The 22,038-nt window shown below is 38.8% G+C and overlaps 1 protein-coding gene across 1 annotated transcript in view; it reads right to left on the reverse strand.

Moving 5' to 3' along the window:
• Positions 1-22,038, reverse strand: part of LOC125230862 (potassium voltage-gated channel protein Shaw-like) — a 465,585-nt gene that overhangs the window by 309,139 nt on the left and 134,408 nt on the right. Inside the window, exon 4 of the mRNA XM_048136115.1 lies at positions 3,233-3,412. Coding sequence (XP_047992072.1) covers positions 3,233-3,412 — 180 coding nt within the window. The remainder of the gene's footprint in view (positions 1-3,232; positions 3,413-22,038) is intronic.

Below are 22,038 nucleotides of genomic sequence, written 5' to 3' on the forward strand. Positions count from 1 at the left end.
ATTTCTGACATCAACATTTCAGAAAGAATAATTACTAAAGTAGCCGGCAAAGCTAATTGCCCTTAATTCAGAGGGCACAGGTGTGAGAGATGGAATTCACTTGCTCAGTTATTTCATATGCAAAAATATGCCTTAAATATTTGCAGAGTAAGGATGGCGTTAGCGTTTTATGTTTCAATTTCAAATAAATGTAGAAAAGCAACATTTAGGTAAAATGAAACGGGTGCGAAAATTTCATGTGAAACTAAACGAGGTGCGCTGCAAATGGTAACGGTGTTAGGTGATAATGTGAACCAAGTTTCAAATTTAGAAAAACATCCATATTTTAGTTTAATTTTAGATTTATTTAGTTTTACTTTTATTTTAAGTTTAATTTTAGAATAATGTGACATTTATGTACTTTTATTTTATTTTAAAGTTTGTTATGTTTAGTGGATTAAAATGTATTATACATTGTCATTTAAGTAGATCTCAGTGTAAGAAGTCCGTATCAAGTTATCATAGATCTATCGAAAGCATTTTTGTTTTTGATGTTTATGAATCTACAGTCATCAGCAATAACATCATACGAAAGGAAGGCATAAATATACATCTTGCACAAATAATTATCTGACACACTCTAGAAATAATAATTATTGTGACAAATATATTTTATGATTTTAGCATGTATATTATGTGTAAAGATATGTTGATAGGTACTTTATATATATGCCGATGCACTTTAGTTGTGTTTTCCTCTCTCAGTTATTCTAAGGTTAGCTGGAAGAGGTCCCTGAAAGGGATAAACTCGCCTTTGTACAGTCACCGGCAAAAGTAAGTGATGATTTCCGTACCTTGTCGCTTTTAATCATTTGACAACTTCGTATGACATTTCAAACAATATGTGACAAGGTACAGAAATCATCACTGATTTATGCAAGTGACTGTACATAACCATTATAATTATTCACTGTAAGTACTTGTAATTTGTTCTGTGAAATAAAGTGTTTACTACTACTACTACCACTACAAATATTTTTGCGAACTTCTGTGCGATGCTTTTGTTTGTGACTTTGAGGTGGCTTATTTTTGTTTAGTATGAATATTAGTCCTTAAAGAAACAAAGAAATTTAAGTTGGCACATATCTAATGTTTTTATAGAACTGTGCCAGAAAAACAAACAATAAAACTACATTATGGAATTAAACTATGTAAACGGATTATATCGCGTATAATGAATTTACAATTGACCACGAATGCTGTAAAGTGTTCGAAACGTCGGGATGAATTGTAAATTTATTACGCGATATAATCCGTTTCCATAGTTTTATTTCATTAGTAACTATCGCGGTAACCGAAGACAATAAAAATACACTAGGTAAATACTAAACAGAAAGTGACACTATTTTTTGTGTAGAAAGCATAACGATCATAAATGATATACCTACTTATTATGAAAAAAATTCATCCATTTCATACGATAGATGTAAAACTTTTCATCCAATTCGTAAAACATCTACTTCAAATAGCCTAAAATACAATACATAAATACATTTTATTGAGAAAATACATACAGAGGAAAGTAGTAACATAATCAACCTTACCTTATTTTAAAAATTGTATTTATTGACTTAAAACCAAACCCAATGCCGTTTGTTCCTTTAAAAACCATTTTTTATTTAAAAATCTTTGTTCTCAATAAGAACAGGAAGAAGATTTCTGCAAAGAGGATTAAACAGGGAGCGAATGATTTTGTTTGGAAGTTAGTCAACTCGGATTGTTTGTCAGATTCAGTCGATAAGATATCGAGGAAGTGAAGTTCTTACTAAACTTATACTTTCTATTTTTGGAAGTATTATCCTTTCGTAATATTCCCTTCAAAACATTGTCATAAAATGTATAATTACATACATACATACAATCACGCCTGTTTCCCATAAAGGGGTAGGTAGAGCACATGAAACTACTAAAGCTTCAGGGCCACTCTCGGCAAATAAGGGGTTAAAAGAAAACGAAACTGTGGCATTGTAGTGACAGGTTGCCAGCCTCTCGCCTACACCACAAATTTAACCCATATCCCATAGTCGCCTTCTACGACACCCACGGGAAGAAAGGGAGTGGTGTATTATCTTTATTCATTAAGTTATTTTATTATTTATATTTATTTCTTTTACTTCTTAAGTTATTTTATTATTAAATTTTTTAATATAAATTTAATATGAAATAGCGGACAGCAAAGGACCAGAAGATTCCTAATACATATTTGCGGGAAGGTGTTCGTTGAATCCTGAATGAAGCTAATCATTACTAATATATAATAATATTATGTATATGTATGTGTATAATATGTATATGTATAATATTATAAATGGGAAAGTGTGTGTGTTTGTTTGTTTGTCCGTCTTTCACGGCAAAACGGAGCGACGAATCGACGTGATTTTTTGGGTGGAGAGATAGTTGAAGAGGTGGAGAGTGACATAGGCTACTTTTGTCTCTTACTAACGTGAGCGAAGCCGCGGGCAAAAGCTAATTGAACAAAATAAAGTAATGGAACGGTTGACAAAGTAGGAAACTCGTTCTCTAACAGTGACACAAATGTTATTTTCAACTTTCACGATTTATAATTAAAACTGCAAACGGGACTTAAAACATAGTTATACGAGATTAAGTCCCGTTGGCAATTTCAAGTAAAGGATTGAAGCATTCTAATCCCTTATAGCAGTGTACCTACACAAAGTTACAGGGTGCCTAATTTCCTATCATACCGTATCGTTCTTTTCTAGTTGTGCGACAGAGCCAGACTCTGTTTAGATCGCCTCGTTGGTTTAACGATTTGTCATTATCTGGGTAATTATTTTGACTGGCAAAGAGTCTGAATAAGTATTTGCTAAAAGTTTGACGACCGGTCTGGCCTAGCGCGTAGTGACCCTGCCTGCTACGCCGCGGTCCCGGGTTCGAATCCCGGTAAGGGCATTTATTTGTGTGATGAGCACAAATAAATGAGCACAGATATTTGTTCCTGAGTCATGGATGTTTTCTATGTATATAAGTATTTGTATATTATGTATATCGTTGTCTGAGTACCTGCAACACAAGCCATGTTGAGCTTACCGTGGGGCTCAGTCAATCTGTGTAAGAATGTCCTATAATATTTATTTTATTTATTTATAAAGTGCCACTTTGAACCGTCCTCGTCGGGAACTAAGTCATGGAAGCACAATATTATAAAGCAGAAGTATAATTTGAATCCTACCTTAGCGGGCGGTGAGCTTGAAGGCTCGTCAAACAGAGCCCAGACCCTGGGTTTGAGCCTTTGCCAAGCTCCAAGCTCGCCAGCAAAATACGCTTCTTCATAGCCGAAGAGTCGAGCGATTTCTTCTTCTGAAGGCTTTTCGCTGTCGATATCCAGTTTGTCAAGGATCGCCAGGGTGTTCTGTGGAAGGATATTTAAATTAGAAACATAAATATTATTTCATTATACTCGTAAATGGGCTTACTCATGGACTACCACAAACTAGCCAAGACAAAGACATACCCTACGATGGAGCGACCAGAAGGCGTCTGTTTACCCTTGATTTGAATTTGTGTTGTGGATTAGTTACTATTACGTGGCTTTCAAATCTTTTATTTCAGTACTTAGTAAAATTAGATCATGCTGAACAACTTTTACGATGGAGAGAACCCTGAAATTGTTAAAGAGAAGCCTGCTGTTCCGTAGAAAACATTAAGAATACGAGTCGGTGAAATACGTGCCATATAAACTGAAATAGTCTACCATACTATTCGCATTAAAATAATTGAATCTGATTGCAATGATACACATATACAATAAAACACATAATAATAGTAGTTGACTTTCAGGTTCATGAAACTTTTGACACTGACAGACCAGTATCAAATTAAAAACAGATTAACTACAATTTAAACGAAGCAGTTGATACCATAATTATATCTGTAAAACGATTAAATTTCAGGTTTGAGAAATATTTTCTACGTGCGTGACTGATGCTGCCCTCTTTTTGAGGGCTCTTCCATTACCAATTTTATGATGTCTTATTAGTTCCAACGGCCGCCGCTAGTATTAATGTTGGACATGCCCATAAGATGACGTGTCCATATGTGTCTGTGACAATCAGCGCCACTCTGTCATGCACGTTGCCATCGACCTACAAAATCTCAAATCTATAAACCTAACTTGTACCAGACAAAATGACAATAAAAGAAACGCCAAACCCGAGTCATAAAGAACGGTGGAAGTACAGCCGTTTTGGTCGGGTTTACTGCGGCCGTAAATACAGTGTTTCAATTTATCTGTAGCCTGCAGTACAGGCTTTGTTTTACGCAGTTTTGGGGTAAATACAGAATAGACAGAATAATCTATTCAGTGCCTTTTGAAAAGCCCCATTTTATAACATATATTTTATTCTGATTTACACTAGCCCAAAAATGGTGAAAACGATAAAAGATAAACATTAACATTTCTAGGTACATTTGGAGCCAGTTACATAGTTAAATATATATTTCAGTAATTCAAATGACTATAAACAGAGTTACAAATACACGAATTCATTCCCGCTCCCAAAACCCCGATGTATGGTTATAAATAGTACATTACGATACACGTGCGAAAAAGAGGAAGTTCGAAATGAGTGGCGACAAATTAAAACACAACCGTAAGAGTGTTTTAAATCGACACGAGTTACTAATTTTCTTTTCGCACGTGGATCTTACGACGTTTTTCAGTACAGATGGCCCTTCAAAGTTTCGACCTGACAAGAAATCAACCACTTCTCGCACTAGTGCTTAAAAGAAGCACCATCAGATCTGGACTGAAATAATAATTCCTTGACATCTGTCATTTGTAATGTCAGCTGTTTAAGCGAATTCATTGACATTGATACTTGGGAGCTCTTTTTTAACCGACTTCAAAAAAGGAGGAGGTTCTCAATTCGACTGAATGTTTTTATTTTTTTTTTTTATTTTTTTTTTGTATGTATGTTATTCGATATCTCCGAGAATCGTGGACCGATTTTCAAATTTTTTTTTTTGATCGAACCGGTATAACCCCGAGATGGTCCCATTGGCACCAAGTCAGGGTCTGATGATGGGATCCTGGAGAAATCGAGGGAACTCTTCAAATGTTATAGGCACATGTAATGTTTTTAGTCTATTTTTCAAAGGTACACCAGTATTTACGTCTGATGGTAATAATTTTATGTGGCTGAGCTGATGATGGAAGGTCAACTCCTCAATGGTTAGGAGTTTAAGGATAATTCTTTCACTACTGTACATGTATTCGGACTGATACATATAATATCACTAGGAACCACTAAAAATCAACAAATAAATAAACTTTTTAACAAAAAATAAAACCGCCTTCAAAAATAAGCGCGTTACAAAACACGGAGAAACTAAAAAGCCAAAAATAATAAACCTTTCAATTCAGATTTCTTATCGTATTGCAATAAGCTAAACATCCAAATTATAAACAAATCAATTATTTTTGGAGTCGGTACCAGCCTGTGTATGGTTGGGTGGGGCAAACAGGCAATAGCAAGGCGACGAACAGGTCTGGTACCAACTACAAAAATAATTGATTTGTTTATAATTTGGATGTTTAGCTTATTGCAATACGATAAGAAATCTGAATTGAAAGGTTTATTATTTTTGGCTTTTTAGTTTCTCCGTGTTTTGTAACGCGCTTATTTTTGAAGGCGGTTTTATCTTCTACTAACTTAAGAGCTGTGCTCTTGTCGGTGGAGCAATCTCCAACTCGTCCGGTCTTCTGCCAACTCCTTCACCTTCTGGTACGACACGACCTGAACCTTTTCTTTAATTTGGGTGAAATAGTTTCTCCTAGGTCTTCCTCTTCTCCTCTTTCCTTCTACTTTTCCTTCTACGAGCTACTAAATATAATATGTATACTTATAGAGTTAGATAGAAAAATTTACTTTGATTTTTGGCACTTGAGCGTTAATCTTTAATGCTATAAAAGATGACAGCGATACGACACTTAACCACAGTATAATCGCTATCGTACTGTATGGCCTCTCCCGCTCCCCGCTGAAAGTGCCGGCTTGATAACTTTAGTGAATGTTTATGAATAAGGGGGTTAATTTTCACCCAAACACGTTCCCAACGTCACGCCGCGGGCAACTTTATCACTATAACAATTTTACCTTAACTGACTATAACTTTAATCCAAAAAGTACTAAATAAACCAACATTTCCTGTAACTTGTGACCTTTTGGAGTTGAGTGTAGTTTCCCTCGCGAAATTAACCACGCTCAGCCAGGGGCTGTTGCCTGAAATAACCTGCAGTAGTGCCAGGTATCTAAATTAGATCTAGGTATAAACTGCGCATTGACTATTAGCACTATTTTAGTAGTTAGTAAAGCAAAAATAATAGCAATAGGTACTTTTTTTTTAAAGATGTGATCAGTAGACCCCGGACTTCTGTGTGGTGACGGGTTCAGAATTTTACCACCCCCTTTCTTCCCGTGGGTGTCGTAGAAGTCGACTGTGGGATATGGGTTAAATCGTGAAACAGGCGAGAGGCTGGCAACCTATCACTGCTATGTCACAATTATTGTTTCTTTCAAGCCTTTTTTTGCCAATAGTGGCACTGAAACTTGAGTAGTTTCATGTGCTCTGCCTACCTCTTTATGGGATACAGGGGTGATTATATGTATGTATGTACGTGATCAGTAGAAAATAGTACATTACGATACAAGTGCGTAAAAAAGGAAGTTCGAAACGAGTGGCGATAAATTAAAACACGAACGAGGGGAGTGTTTTAAATCGACACGAGTTGCGAATTTCCTTTTCGCACGTGTATCGTACGACGTTTTTCAGTACAGATGAGCCTCCGAAGTTTCGACCTGGCATATAATGAACCACTTCTCGCACTAGTGCGTAAAAAAAAACACCAGCTGTACTGAAAAATACTTTAGACACCACAGGCTATCATAAATGTTGGTCGTACCTGAATACGTCCATCTACAAGTGTTTGTGGGATCAAGAACTTGCGACAAGAGTATTTAGTACAAATTGCTCTCCTTCCTATATCTGTGGTAACTACAATAAGACATGCTATAAATGGGACCACATAATTGCATTTTCTCCTACATTACTCGCCTTATATTGCAGTAAACTCTGGTATGGTGCAGTAATAAATTGCAGAAATATATTACCCATTTACTTGCGTTCTACAATTTCCTGTATTTTGTTGTTTTGTTAGTTTTAATTTGCTATCGTAAATTAAAAAGAGAAGTATTATTGCAACTAAATAGAATACGTTCTAATATAAATTGTTATTTGTATCTTCGTTTAAAACTCTCGGGTCTTTCGAGCCCGGTCATTTATAAAGCGTGCGTGGTGTAGTGTGACAGGCCACACTCACACTATTACTCCTAACCATGCTATATAAGTTGTCGCACACTGTAGTAATGTAAAAGTGTGGCCTGTCACACTACAGTGGGATATAGATCCAACAAGTAGAGGCCGTTTGGAGAGCTTTGATGTCATGTAGAACGCCTGCTGGAACCCATTCACAGGTACATGGATATCTTTGAACCGGTTTCAGCAGGCATTTGACAATTGTAAAAAAATGGAAAGATACCTGTTCTATGGTTTAGATTTGGATGGAAATGAGACTGGGCTATTGCTATAGCATAGAGAAATAAGTAAAGGAAGAGTTGTAACTCCATACATCAGTAAATGCGGGTTATTTGTATAGGCATAGTTAAGTGACATCTAGCGACAATCACGCGTCAATCACGAGTCAACTAGCGTAAATTATCAGTACTGCTACTTGTCAATAATAGATGTTGCGAGGAACGAAAAATCTAATGCTCACCAATTTATAGCTAATATTACAATAGTATTAATCAGAATTCTGTTTTCAATTCCTTCTGCTTGTAATATAAGTTGTAAACTGTTCTAATATTACATTTTTGGCAGACAAGACACAGTTCCCACCTAGTATCGAGTAGTGGTATTGATAATTCACGCTATTTGACGCGTGATTGACGCTAGATGTCACTCAACTATGCCTATACAAATAACTCGCATTTACTGATGTATAGAGTTACAACTCTTCCCTTATTCCTAGTTATGCTAATAGTTATAAATGGTTTTTCACCTGAAACAAAGGATGGTTAGATTGGTTAATATTCACGTGTAAACGTTCGCGAAATTTAAGCAAATGAATATATGAATACGTGTTGTTAAAAATGTTTGTTGGTTGGGTTAAATTGTGGCGTAGGCGAGAGGCTGGCAACCTGTCACTGCAATGTCACAGTTTCGTTTTCTTTCAACCCCTTATTTGCCAAGAGTGGCACTGAAACCTGAGTAGTTTCATGTGCTCTGCCTACCCCTTCATGGGACACAGGCGTGATTGTATGTATGTATGTATGTAAAAATGTTTGTTTTTGAACTGCTCGCACTAGTACACGAGCAAACGAATGGTTCTAATATTTGGGTAAGAGCATAGCGAGAGGTTTATAAGATTAAGTGAGTTGCAAGGATATCTATAACTGTCGTAGGGTTCAACTTATTTCCATAACCAACGCGAGAGATAATATACATACATACATACAATCACGCCTGTATCCCATAAAGGTGTAGGCAGAGCACATGAAACTACTTAAGTTTCAGTGCCACTCTTGGCATTTAAGGGGTTAAAAGAAAACAAAATTGTAACATTGCAGTGACAGCTTGCCAGCCTCTCGCCTACGCCACAATTGAACACAATAGAGATAATATTTGAAGGGAAATGAATGAAATAAATAACCTAATCACAAAATTAAAATTTAGAAAAAAACCCTGACATAGTGGACCGATTTTCATGAAACATGGCTAAGCACACTCCCGACTAACTCAGCTTTCAGACAAAAAAAACTAAATCTAAATCGGTTCATCCGTTCGAGAGCTACGATGCCACAGACAGACACACACACAGACAGACAGACAGACACGTCAAACTTATAACACCCCGTCGTTTTTGCGTCGGGGGTTAAAAAGACTAGTGTTTTCTCCATTTCCAACAAAGTTTATAGGCATTATCATTAGTTTCAATTTAAACTTAATTTTAAATTCCATTAAACGTACAGAGACTAAGTAACTAAATCAATTTCAATTAAAAGGCGTGGAAATAAATTGCTGTGTAGGCAGAAGAAATCCGCCCGTGAACTTTGCATCGTCATCGAATTTTTTGCGTAGGTACCGCCATTTTAAATGAATTCGGGGAATTTTAAAATTAAAAGGTACAAAGACGTAGTCGATTAGTACGTTTTGTGAAAAGCTTTTAATGGGATTTGTTTGAAAAGGATTTAAAATGAAAAACAAATAAACCTACCTACTCTTTTTGATTACGTTTTTTTTTTATTTCCGCTACCCAAAGGATGTCTGGTAGAGATCGCTCTTTAGCGATAATCATTTGTTTTGTCTCCACTGTATCTTTTTTCTGTATCTTTTGCTGAAGTGTGCCAATAAAGAGTATTCTATCTATCTATCTATCTATAAACATATTTGATTTACCAACACAACACAAAATATAAATGTAATTATAATGAGTAAAATTACAGAAGTTTGTGCTGAAAACCAGCGCCATGGCTAACTTAGTTAGTCATCGGCAAATGCTGAGTGGAAACCATTTTGGTGTATAAAGTGTTATTAAATTAAGATGTAATAGGTAAAGTTTTCATTTATTTTTATTTTTATACACCAAATAAACGTTTCTTTCTTTCTTTCTTTCAGTATAATCGATGAGGATTTGAGATTTGACAATGAGGAGCCACGCTGACAATTTATCCCGCCAGGCGGCGCCTGTGCAAGTGCCTAAGCATGTCACTGTCATGAATATGTGAGAGATAGAAAAAAAAAACATCTTCTGGCTCTCATTGATATTGTATAGGTAATTAAAGCTCCTTAGCTATATTTTAGTCATAAATCATCTAATCGTATCAAAGAGGATCGAGTATTATAGAGAGTTATTGTCAAAGTAAAATGTGTAATCACAGTGCATAGACTGCCATCTCTTGACACAGGCTTAAAACTTTTGAACGTCAGTTTTGACAATTTCGCCCATATTGTTAGATTGATATGTGTCAAAATGTCAAATATTAATATTAGCGCCATCTAGCCGAGCGCTCCCCAAAGGTGTAACGCCATCTAGGCCACCGTACCTTTTTCTCTAGGGCTTTGAGGTACGTTTTTTTCTTAGACTTTATCCGTCTACACGGAGTTACATATGTCTTTGAATCGTATGAAGAATGATGAGTGAGTTAAATCAGACCTACTATAGTATTTTTCTACTAGGATGAGTTCTGTGAGATGTTTAAAGTCACATACAGATCGAACGCGATTAATTAACATTATTTTACTTTTTTTCCCAACGTTTCGGCTAGGTTGCACTGGCCGTGGTCGCGGAAGACTAATAGATTTAATTATGGGTGCCCTAAAAATCACTGCCGTGTCTCTTAGACACGGTCTACGCTGAGCGGCATCCTATTTGGTATACCGGTTCACTCGTTTTGTATTGTGTTGTACCTATATTTTTCTTATACCAACCTTCAAATCAAGAGTGAACAGGCATCTTCTGGGCGAGCTCACTCCATCGTAGGCCACGTCTTTGCCTTTGGCTAGTCTGTGGCCAAGAGTAAGCCCATTTATAATAATAATAATTAAAAAAATCTTTCTTTTTCTTTTTCTTTCTTTCTAGATACTAGATATGTTTTGTTTGTTTTTACATGAAAAATGTGTGGTTAAATTATTTCGGGTTATTCAGGCCCACGGTGTATATGTCACTTTTTCTCTACCAACTTTCCCCCTTCCACACGAAAAACCATCACTCACACAATTAATTTTTCCCAATATTCCATTAATCTCCTCCGTCACTTGCAGCTATAATCAAATAAGCCCGATTTATCCCGGCCGGGAATTCCCGCCGGGATAATAAGCGGCGTGTCTGAATCTCCCGGTCCCGGGTAATCCCGGATAATGGAATGGTGATCCTTTGTTTATGTTGCGGTAACTTGCGTGAGAGAGAGGGCAGACCTTTTAATGTGTTCACATTTTTATGTTCTCTATGTGTTTCTGTTCGTACTCGGTCAGAAGCATATTTTTATTCTTTTTTAAAGGCGAAATTTACACGGCGAGCGACCTTGTATGTCATTTTAGTAACATTAAAGACTGTTGTGGCTACATTGTCCGTATATAAATGATGAGACGAGGCCGTTTTTTGCACTTCATTCCTTTCAGTTTTCTTATAATAATATTAAAATCAATAAATATTATAGGACATTCTTACAGAGATTGACTGAAGGCTTATGTTGTGGGTACTCGGACAAAGATATTCATAATATACAAATACATAGAAAACATCCATGACTCAGGAACAAATATCTGTGCTCATCACACAAATAAATGCCCTTACAGGGATTCGAACCCGGGACCGCGGCTCAGCAGGCAGGGTCACTACGCTAGGCCAGATCGGTCGTCAAATGTGTAATTTGTCTTGTCTGTGTATTCACGAAAAAAGAAAATAAATTAATTCTTGTCGATTTATTACCGCTAGGGTCGAACTGCTTTTCCCTCACTCGTATTGTACGATGTTTTTCAGTACATATGGTCCTTTGAAGTTTTTGAAGTTTCGACCTGACAAGAAATGTACTAAAAAACAAGTTAAGTGAATTTTCTGTTCTCTCTGACCTCACGTTGTGTCACGACGGTTAGCACTATCAAAGAAAACAAACTGTTTACAACAAACTACAACACAGAGTAATCTCAACCTTCACCCACACAAGATCCAAAATTCAATGGTATCAAAAATTAAGGTGTAGCAGGAAGTCGGTTGAAATTTTGATGAATTTGAAAATTTCAAGGAAAGTCTGAAAGGAAATTGGTTCTGATAGAATATCTCTGCTGACATGGTGTCTGCTATTTTACAAGTTTATTTTTATTTTTATTGGATGGAGTGAGCTCGCCCAGAAGATGCCTGTGATGATGCCCAGAAGATGACCCTTGATTTGAAGGTTGCCGGAAGTAATTTTAATTCAAGTCATACTGAGCTACATATCGTCACTACTTTAAAAAAACTTGTATCTTCATCTGTCAATGAAAAGAAAATTGTAGTAAGTATGTATGGAATGCATATAGACTTACTGCGTTTTAACTTTGAGGAACAGCGTGAGATACGAGATATGACGATATGTTACACTTATTACAGATAGCACCAGTATAAATTTGTATGTATGTATGTAAAAACTCTTTATTGTACAAAACACAAAACACAAATATGACACAGGATAGACATTACAAACGAACTTATCCCTTTAAGGGATTTCTTCCAGCTTACCTTTGAGTAGGTGAAATGTGATGAAAAATTGTAGACAAATATTTATTTATTTATTTATTTATTTATTTTAATCAAAAAAGTAACACAGCATTACAGTTTACACTAAGGCACTGTGAAACTACAAAATACAAAACAATACATAAACGATAAATATTACAAAAAAGAATACAAATTAAACATTAGATTTGGGCGACGACGTAACAGCGTGGCTCCGTTGCGCCGTAAATATAGCACATAGTACAACAGACTATAGGAAAGCCTATAAAAATATAAAAGAGACGAAAATAAAAATTGGAATAAAAGGTACATCAGCAAATTTAAGTTATTTTTTAAACTTTACCAGCCACTTTAATAAATTTGATGTTTGTAAAAGGCTTATTTATCTACTTACTAAGGCCACATCTCGGACACCGGCGATCAAATATATGAAAGAGGCGCGTTCCTAGCACACATTCTAAGCTTGTGTAGGTGAACGCGTACCATGCTTGTGTGAGTGAGATATGACAGGTCGACTGGTCGCGTTTTTGACAGGCTGTAACTGTGAGGTAACCGAAAAGGGGTGGGCGGCGCTTTCAGCGGGGAGCGGGAGTGGCCATACTGTAAGATAGTACTCTTTATTATACTGTGCTAAGGCTATCCATGTCATAGATAGATAGATAGATAGATTTATTTATTTCTCCTTGAAAATAACATGGTATTTAACAATTAAACATGTCTCAAAATAACATGAATTTACAAAAAGATCGTCAGATTGTAAAACATAATCAAAATTCATTAATATTTGTAATTTTTTTGTAATATATAAGTTACCTATAATTTGCTTAGGAGCAAGAAGCAAATGTCATATAATAAGAAATCTAAGTATATCTACAGTAGACAAAAATTAAGATACACTAGTAACTAGTGTATCTTAATTTTTATTTTACGACATCGCCAACTGTACGTAATTAGGCATTAAAACACTAATGTCGAAATAATCAAATATCGCAATGTAGGTAATGAAACTAGAATGTGAATTTTTGCACCGTGTAAATAGACCTTTTTTTATTATAAATGGGCTTACTATGGACTTTTTATTATAAATGGGCTTACTATGGGCTTTTTATTATAAATGGGCTTACTATGGGGTCTTGGCCACAGACTAGCCAAAGGCCTACGATGGAGTGAGCTCGCCCAGAAGAACTTAATTTCCATAATATTATTTACGTTGATTATTGTTTTCTTTAGCTAGCTTTTAAGTTTCTAAAGCGCTGGTGGCCTAGCGGCAAAAGCGTGCGACTTTCAATCCGGAGGTCGCGGGTTCGAACCCCGGCTCGTACCAATGAGTTTTTCGGAACTTATGTGCGAAATGTCATTTGATATTTGCCAGTCGCTTTTCGGTGAAGGAAAACATCGTGAGGAAACCGGACTAATTCCAATAAGGCCTAGTTACCCTTTTGGTTGGAAGGTCAGATGGCAGTCGCTTTCGTAAAACTAGTGCCTACGCCAAATCTTGGGATTAGTTGTCACAGCGGACCCCAGGCTCCCATGATCCACGGCAAATGCCGGGATAACGGAAGGAGGATGATGATTATTTCCTGTTCCTATCGACATTTCCATTACTTTCCTCGTTGGAAATTAATGTTAAGCCATCGCCTAACAAAACTGTCACTAAGCCGATTAAGGGCCTCCCGGCTTAAGAATTGTTTAGTTTAGGGACAAAAGTTGGACGACCGGTCTGGCTCAGTCGGTAGTGACCCTGCCTGCTGAGCCGCGGTTCTGGGTTCGAATCCCGGTAAGGGCATTTATAAGTGTGATGAGCACAGATATTTGTTCCTCAGTCATGGACGTTTTTTATGTATTGAAGTATGTATAATTATCGTCGCTTAGCATCCATAGTACAAGCTTTGCTTAATTTGGGGCCAAGTTGATCTGTGTAAAATGTAAAAAAAAAATTTAAGAAACGGCAGTGGGTACTTTTACATATACATAAATACATTGACTCACGCTTGTATTCCCAAACGGTATAGGCAGAGCACATGAAACTAATATAAACAGAAATAATATTGGTGAGCTATATTTATTAATTTAAACTTTATTGCACAAATAAAACAAAAATGTACAAATGGCGGACTTAATGCCTAATGGCCTGCCTGCCTAATGGCTATATTATCCAGAAGACAAAAAAACCTAAGTAAGAACCCATGTTAGTTACTGAGATATACTAATTCCGGTCCCCACAGAACTTTTAGTTACCACAAACAAACCCTGGTAAACTTTGAGACGTGAAAGACTATCTTAATCTAGATGTTAGTTCAAATATTTGGGGGACGAATGTTACTCGCGTCCGCAGGAGATACCTACCACAACCCTGCACGTGTCCCCTGGGTGGTGCTAAAGAGTGACAAACCAAGAGGCGAATAAATGGGCAAGATTGCAAATTAATGCTGCGATGAATACGAATGCGAATAGCTCTTATCCGAGCACACAAATGCGCAGCTCTACTCAGAGCTCTTCGACCAGAGATGTCGGACCCTCTGTCCGCATTTTGCAAATCAACATAGAGGGTATAAGCCTCGCAAAAAGCGACTACTTACTCAAATTACTGCATGATAATAAGATAGACGTAGTCAACATACAAGAGACCCACACAAAAGACGATCTGGATATAGAAAAAAGAGGGCGGCTATCGGGATATTCCTTAGTAAAAGCAATCCATCACCCAAAGTACGGCATAGCCAGTTATGTAAAATCCAGCCTTGGCGATGTTCACCTAGTCAGCTTTGATGATAAAGACTCCATATTTACCATAGTTATGCGGGTTGGAGAACTAACTGTTACTAACATCTACAAACCTCCACGGATAAAATGGGCACAGAATCTGCCATCAGCTCAACCTCACCCATGTTTATACAATGGAGATTTCAACAGTCACCACACAAACTGGCGCTACAGAAAATCCGACGAAAACGGCGAAGCCTTGGCACAGTGGGCAGAATGCCATAATCTCCACCTCGTTTACAACGCCAAAGATAGGGGCACGTTCCACTCTGCCAGATGGAACAAAGAATACAACCCCGACCTGGCGTTTGTCTCAAAGGACCACCTCCAGCAACCTCTGCCATGCAGCCGCACCCTGCTTTCAGTGTTTCCGAACAGCCAACATCGATCAATCGTCTTGGAAATTGGCCTCAAGCTCCCACTTATTAACTCAATGCCGCTACCGCGCTGGAATTTTAAACGAGCTAAATGGGAAAAATTTTCAAAACAGCTGGATCTGGAACTCACCACGACGTGTCTAGAGCCACTGGCTTCAAATTATGGAAAATTCGTCGAAATCATAAAGAGGTCGGCAAAGGCCCATATTCCAAGAGGGTTTAGAAAGGAATATATACCTGGCTGGAATCCGGAGAGCGAATACCTGTACAAGACGTATCAAGACTCTGGCGACCATTCCATCGGCTCACAACTGCTGAAGTCTCTTGACGTTGCCCGACAAAACAAGTGGAAGTCAACCGTTGAAAGCATGGACTTCAAGCGCTCTAGCCGCAAGGCATGGAAAGTTCTTGACAGCCTGACAGGGAAACAGCACCAACGGAAGCAAACGGATGGCGTAAAACCGGATGCCATTGCCGATCGTATGGTGGAAGTGACTAGAGCTAAACGCGACAAAGTTTTCACCAAGAAAATTAAAAAGGACCTCAAGGCACTAAAGCAGAGCTCACCGAGAAACCAGCACCTGTCCAGGCCCTTCGAAGTCAGTGAAATACTCAAAGTCGTCAAATCTCTGAAGACCAACAAAGCAGCTGGCCCTGATAATGTCTACAACGAATTTATCCTGCACATGGGTCCCGTTGCTATGAGATGGTTAAGTGCCCTATTCACGTATATCCTTCAGCTCAACAAGCTTCCAAAGGAGTTCAAGATATCAAAAGTGGTCGCAGTCTTAAAACCAGGGAAACCAACAAATCAACCGGAGAGTTACAGACCCATTGCCCTTCTTAGCTGCACGTTTAAGCTCTTAGAACGAGCTCTAATGGCCAGAATTGAACCATATATAGACGCCATCACCCCCCCGGAACAAGCTGGTTTCCGAACCGGAAGAAGCTGCACAGACCAAGTCCTTGCCCTCACAACCCATATCGAAGCAGGTTTCCAGAACGCTCTCAAATCTACAGCAGTATTTATAGACCTAACTGCTGCATACGATACGGTATGGAAGCAAGGCTTGATTTATAAAGTTTTGTCCGTAATACCAAGCAGAGAGGTTGCGGACCTAATTACCAGTATGCTGAGCGAGCGAGAGTTTGAGGTTTTTCTTGGTGACTGCAAGAGCAAAAGGCGGAAACTTAACAACGGCCTGCCGCAGGGGTCCGTTCTGGCCCCTTTACTTTTCAACTTATATACCCACGACCTACCACATACTCAGGCTACTAAGTTTACTTATGCTGATGACATTGCATTAGTATCTCAGAGTGCAAGGTTTGCGACAGCGGAAACCACGCTAACAAAGGACCTGGCGAGGCTGGCAGATTACTTTAGGTGTTGGCGCCTAATCCCCAGCACAAGCAAGACCGAGGTATCCTGCTTCCACCTAAGCAATCAATTGGCAAACTATCAACCAGCTGTGTACTTCAACGGTGAAAAGCTTAGATACAACCAATGTCCCAGATACCTCGGAGTCACGCTGGATAGATCCCTCACTTATAAGGAGCACTCACAAAGCTGTCGCTAAAACTGGCATCACGTAACAACATCATGCATAGACTTTGTGGTACATCCTGGGGAGCATCTGCTGACTGCTTACGTTCCACTGGATTAGCCTTGGTGTATTCGGTAGCGGAATACTGTGCACCCGTCTGGTTAGAAAGCGCACACGTGGCGAAGATTGATACCAAGCTGAACGACACGATGCGATGTATCTCGGGTACCATACGGTCCACTCCTACGCATTGGTTGCCGACACTGTGCCATATAGCCCCACCATACCTGCGCAGGAAATGTGCACTGAAAAGAGAGGCTGCCAAAATTGCGTCTGCAACCTCACTACCAATTCATGCAGAGTTTTGTTACCCACCACATCAGCGGCTGAAATCCCGAAACCCGTCATGTGTAGCTGCCCAGAGACTCCAGGGCTTTGACATTCGTGAGACGTGGAAAGAAGAATGGACCGCTGCGGACTCATGTTCAGGAATCGTGGACCCCACACTCCAGCTCCCAGGGTTTGACCTTCCCCGAAAACTATGGTGCCGTCTTAACAGACTCAGAACGGGCCATGGTCGTTGCAATTATACCTTGCACAAGTGGGGATGGAAGGATTCAGCCTTGTGCGAATGCGGCGAGATCCAAACCATGGACCACATCATCGAACGCTGCCCTCTGCACTCATACACCGGGGCCAGAGAAGACCTACTGCAACTCACACCAGACGCTGCAGAGTGGCTCAATTGTCTAAATGTTGACCTATAGCATTTATATTTGTATTCTTTTTGACTGGTTTTATTGTATAAAACTTGTTATTTGCCTATTTTCATGCCATACGATTAAATAAATAAGTTCAAATATTTAAAGACCTAAACAAGACTAGGCTATCTCTTCATTATAAAGTAGACTCATTTAGGAAACTTAGATGTTTTGCTTTTTTTTAAATAAAAGTTTTCTTTTAGTTTTAGTTGAAAATTGTTACTAGGGATAAAAGTTAAGAGTTTGTTACTGCTAGTTTTTTTTTTTAATAAAAAGCAAAAAATAATAAACCTTTGAATTCAGATTTCTTATCGGATTGCAATAATCTAAACATCCAAATTATAAACACATCAATTATTTTTGTAGTCGGTAGGTACCAGACCTGTTCGTCGCCTAGCTAATGCCTGTTTGCCCCCACCCAACCATACCCAGGCTGACCCCGACTCCAAAAATAATTGATTTGTTTATAATTTGGATGTTTAGATTATTGCAATCCGATAAGAAATCTGAATTCAAAGGTTTATTATTTTTTGGTTTTTAGTTTCTCCATGTTTTGTAACGCGCTCATTTTTGAAGGCGGTTTTACTTTTTGTTAAAAAGTTTATTTATTTGTTTATTTTTAGTGGTTCCTATTGATATTATATGTATCAGTCCGAATATATGTACAGTAGTGAAAGAATTATCCTTTAACTCCTAACCATTAAGGAGTTGACCTTCCATCATCAGCTCAGCCACATAAAATTATTACCATCAGGCGTAAATACTGGTGTACCTTTGAAAAATACACTAAAAACATTATATGTGCCTATAACATTTGAAGAGTTCCCACGATTTCTCCAAGATCCCATCATGAGACCCCGACTTGGTGCCAATGGGACCATCTCGGGGTTATACCCGTTCGATCAAAAAAAAAATTTTGAAAATCGGTCCACGATTCTCGGAGATATCGAGTAACATACATACAAAAAAAAAAACATTCAGTCGAATTGAGAACCTCCTCCTTTTTTTGAAGTCGGATAAAAATACTCTTTATTTACATGAACATATTTACATAATTATATAAGAAACTAAGACTAAACTTAAAAGCTAGCTAATGTCTAAAATAGGCCTTTGAGGCATTGTTATACCAAGGATACTGGCGACATTTCCCCGCTGTATCGCAATGCTGATACGTTGTGCGAGGAAGTCGCCAGATCTTCGGTCACCAGTTTAGTTACTGCTGTTAGTTAAGAAATTTAAGTTAGAAAGGCATTTTATTACATAATACCTTATACATCTTATCTTATCTTATCTTAAATCTGCGGGGGCCCTTACGGATACACTTCGACCCATCGGGATCTTTTGTGCAATTACCCCCTACGATCCTAAGATCCTTCAGCTATTCAGGAGCTTCTCGACCATCTCCACGTATCGGATGATGAGGCTCATGGGTAGCTCTCTGAAGTCCTTCGGTGCCAGGTAGCCTGCTCCAAAGTTCTTCATTCTTTGTCTGGCGAGGGCGTGACATTCACACATTAAATGTCTGACGGTCTCTTCCTCTTCGCCACACATGCGACAATCAGTGTTGTCGGCGTGTCCCATCTTGGCCAAAATTCCTTTGACCCCGTAATGGCCTGTGAACACCCCCGTTATAATTTGGAGTTGTCTTTTGCCTAGCTTCCCTAGCTTTTTGCTCCATCCAGAGTCTACCCTCTGCATAAAGAGCTTTGAATGCTTCAGACCAACCAGGGCATCCCACTCTTTTTGGTGACTAGCCTTTGTTTGGTCTTTCATAGCCATTCTGATGGTTCCTTGTGAAAGGCCCACATAAGGTTCCGGACCTATGAAGTTGTCTTCGGATCCGGCCTTGGCAAGTTCATCAGCGTTTTCATTGCCAATGAAGCCTTCGTGCCCCGGTATCCATACCAGTTGCACCTTGTTTTGCCTTCCAAGCTTGTTAAGAGCTTGGATGCCGTTTAATACCAGTCTAGAGGTAACTCTGGGCGATGTGAAGGCTTTGAGTGCCGCTTGACTGTCGCTGAGTATATAGATAGTCTTACCTTGGATTTGTCTAACTATATTCTCATGTACACAGGCAATTATTGCATATGTCTCGGCTTGGAAGACCGTGGCATAATTGCCCATGCTGATACTACCACTGTAGTCATTTGCATAAATGCCTGCGCCCGTACCAGATGCCATCTTGGACCCGTCTGTATACCAGATGATGGTGTTGTCATCAGGGGTGGGTGTCTCCAGCCCCTCCTTCCATTCGGCTCTAGTATGGACTTTGGTTTTGAAGTTTTTGTGGAAGATGAATTTCGGTTGCATTTTGTCGCAGCCCATACTCATCAGCCTTCCCATAGAATTGTTGTATTCCATGCTTGTGTGTTTAGTCTTCGGCATGCTATCGCTCCAGAGGCCTGTTAAAGCCAGCCGGTGTAGCGATTTCAGTGCCTCAGACTGTATCACTAGATGTAGCGGCGGGAGATCCAATAGTACCTCCAATGCTGCTGTTGGCGTCGTTCTGAACGCACCCGTTATAGCCATGCATGCTGTCCTTTGTACCTTCATGAGGACATCCTTGCATGTGCTCAGTAATGTCCTTGGCCACCAGGCCAGGCTTCCGTACAGGATTATAGGTCTCACCATCATGGTGTAGATCCACCTTAGTACCTTTGGGTTTAAACCCCATGTTTTGCCGTAAGCTGACCTACACATTCCAAACACTCTAAGTGCCTTGGCTGTGGTCAGTTCGACGTGTCTTTTCCAGTTCAGTTCTTTGTCTAGTGTTACCCCTAGATATTTCACTTCATTGGAAAGTTCAAGTACCCTTCCATAGAGCCTTAGTTGCTCCATGCCAGTAAGGGCCCTTTTCCTGGTAAACGGTACTACCACTGTTTTGCCTGGATTGATGGAGAGTTGTTGGTGGTTACACCACCTCTCCACTTGCCTCAGTGCTGTATTCATGATTTCTGACACCGTTCCCGGGAATTTCCCGTTTATGAGTATCACTAAATCATCTGCATAACCCACTGTATATACTGGGCCCTTATTTAGTTCTTCCAAAAGTGAGTTCACTACCAGGCTCCATAGAGTCGGAGAGAGAACCCCACCTTGTGGACAACCTTTTGTTGCTGTGGCTAGTAATTCTTCCCCCATGAGGGAGGACTTAATTAGCCGGCTGTTCAACATATTACCTATCCAGCGGCAGATGGTAGGTTCTATGCCATGTTTGAGTGCAGCATTATTGATTGCACCATATGAGGTGCGATCAAAGGCACCTTCGACATCCAGAAATGCAGCAAGACATAGTTCTTTGTTTTCTATGGCCTGCTCCGCTCTAGTTGTCACCAGGTGTAGTGCTGTCTCCGTGGACTTGCCCGGCTGGTATGCACATTGCAAGCGGTGTAGTGGATGTCTCTTGAGCGGACCATCCCTGATGTGTCTGTCCACCAGTTTCTCCAAAGTTTTAAGGAGAAATGATGATAGACTTATGGGCCTATATGATTTGGCTTCTGTGTAATACCTTATACATACTTACCTTTATGTAGTTGGGTGTCTCCAAATGAGTTTTTTTTAATTTAAATAAAAGATACATTAATTTATTGACAGCCTAGTGAATATTCTATTTTAAAGTAAATGTAACACCTGTCCTTAAAACTCAGTACAGGTACAGTCAACAACACATCTGTGAATACAGACATAGTGCCAGAAATATGTATATGTCGCCGTAAAATTGTAAAAACCGTTAGTTTATAATTTCACTAGCGAGATTATGAACTAACGAAATATTGTGAACCGTGTATTGTGTACAGTTCACAATTATTGTGTACAGTTTACAATTTGACGGTTTCTCTCCGTTAGATTATAATCTAACGAAAAATAATCCGTTAAATTGTGAACGTTACGGTTCACCATAACTCGTCAGTTCATAATCTCATTAGTAAGATTATAAACTAACGGCTTTTTTTTTGGAAAACTGAATATTAAATCACAAGAAATATACCAATTAAGCCGCCACATAACAAGCAAAGTAACAGACAATTTTCTTTATTTGGCGAGTTCGACCATTTCCTTAAACAATATATCGAATTTTGATGATAAAAGGTTTTTGATTGACATCTGTGATTGCAATGTCTATTTGTGTCAGTCACTCTATGGCCACAGAACGATCTACTATAAAACCGACCAATCAGAGCGCTAGCTTCGTTCCGACGCCATGACAGTTTACAATTTGACGGTTTCGCTTCGTTAGATTATAATCTAACTTAAAAATA

This window comes from Leguminivora glycinivorella, chromosome 11 (assembly GCF_023078275.1).
Source record: "Leguminivora glycinivorella isolate SPB_JAAS2020 chromosome 11, LegGlyc_1.1, whole genome shotgun sequence".
Classification (NCBI taxonomy): domain Eukaryota; kingdom Metazoa; phylum Arthropoda; class Insecta; order Lepidoptera; family Tortricidae; genus Leguminivora; species Leguminivora glycinivorella.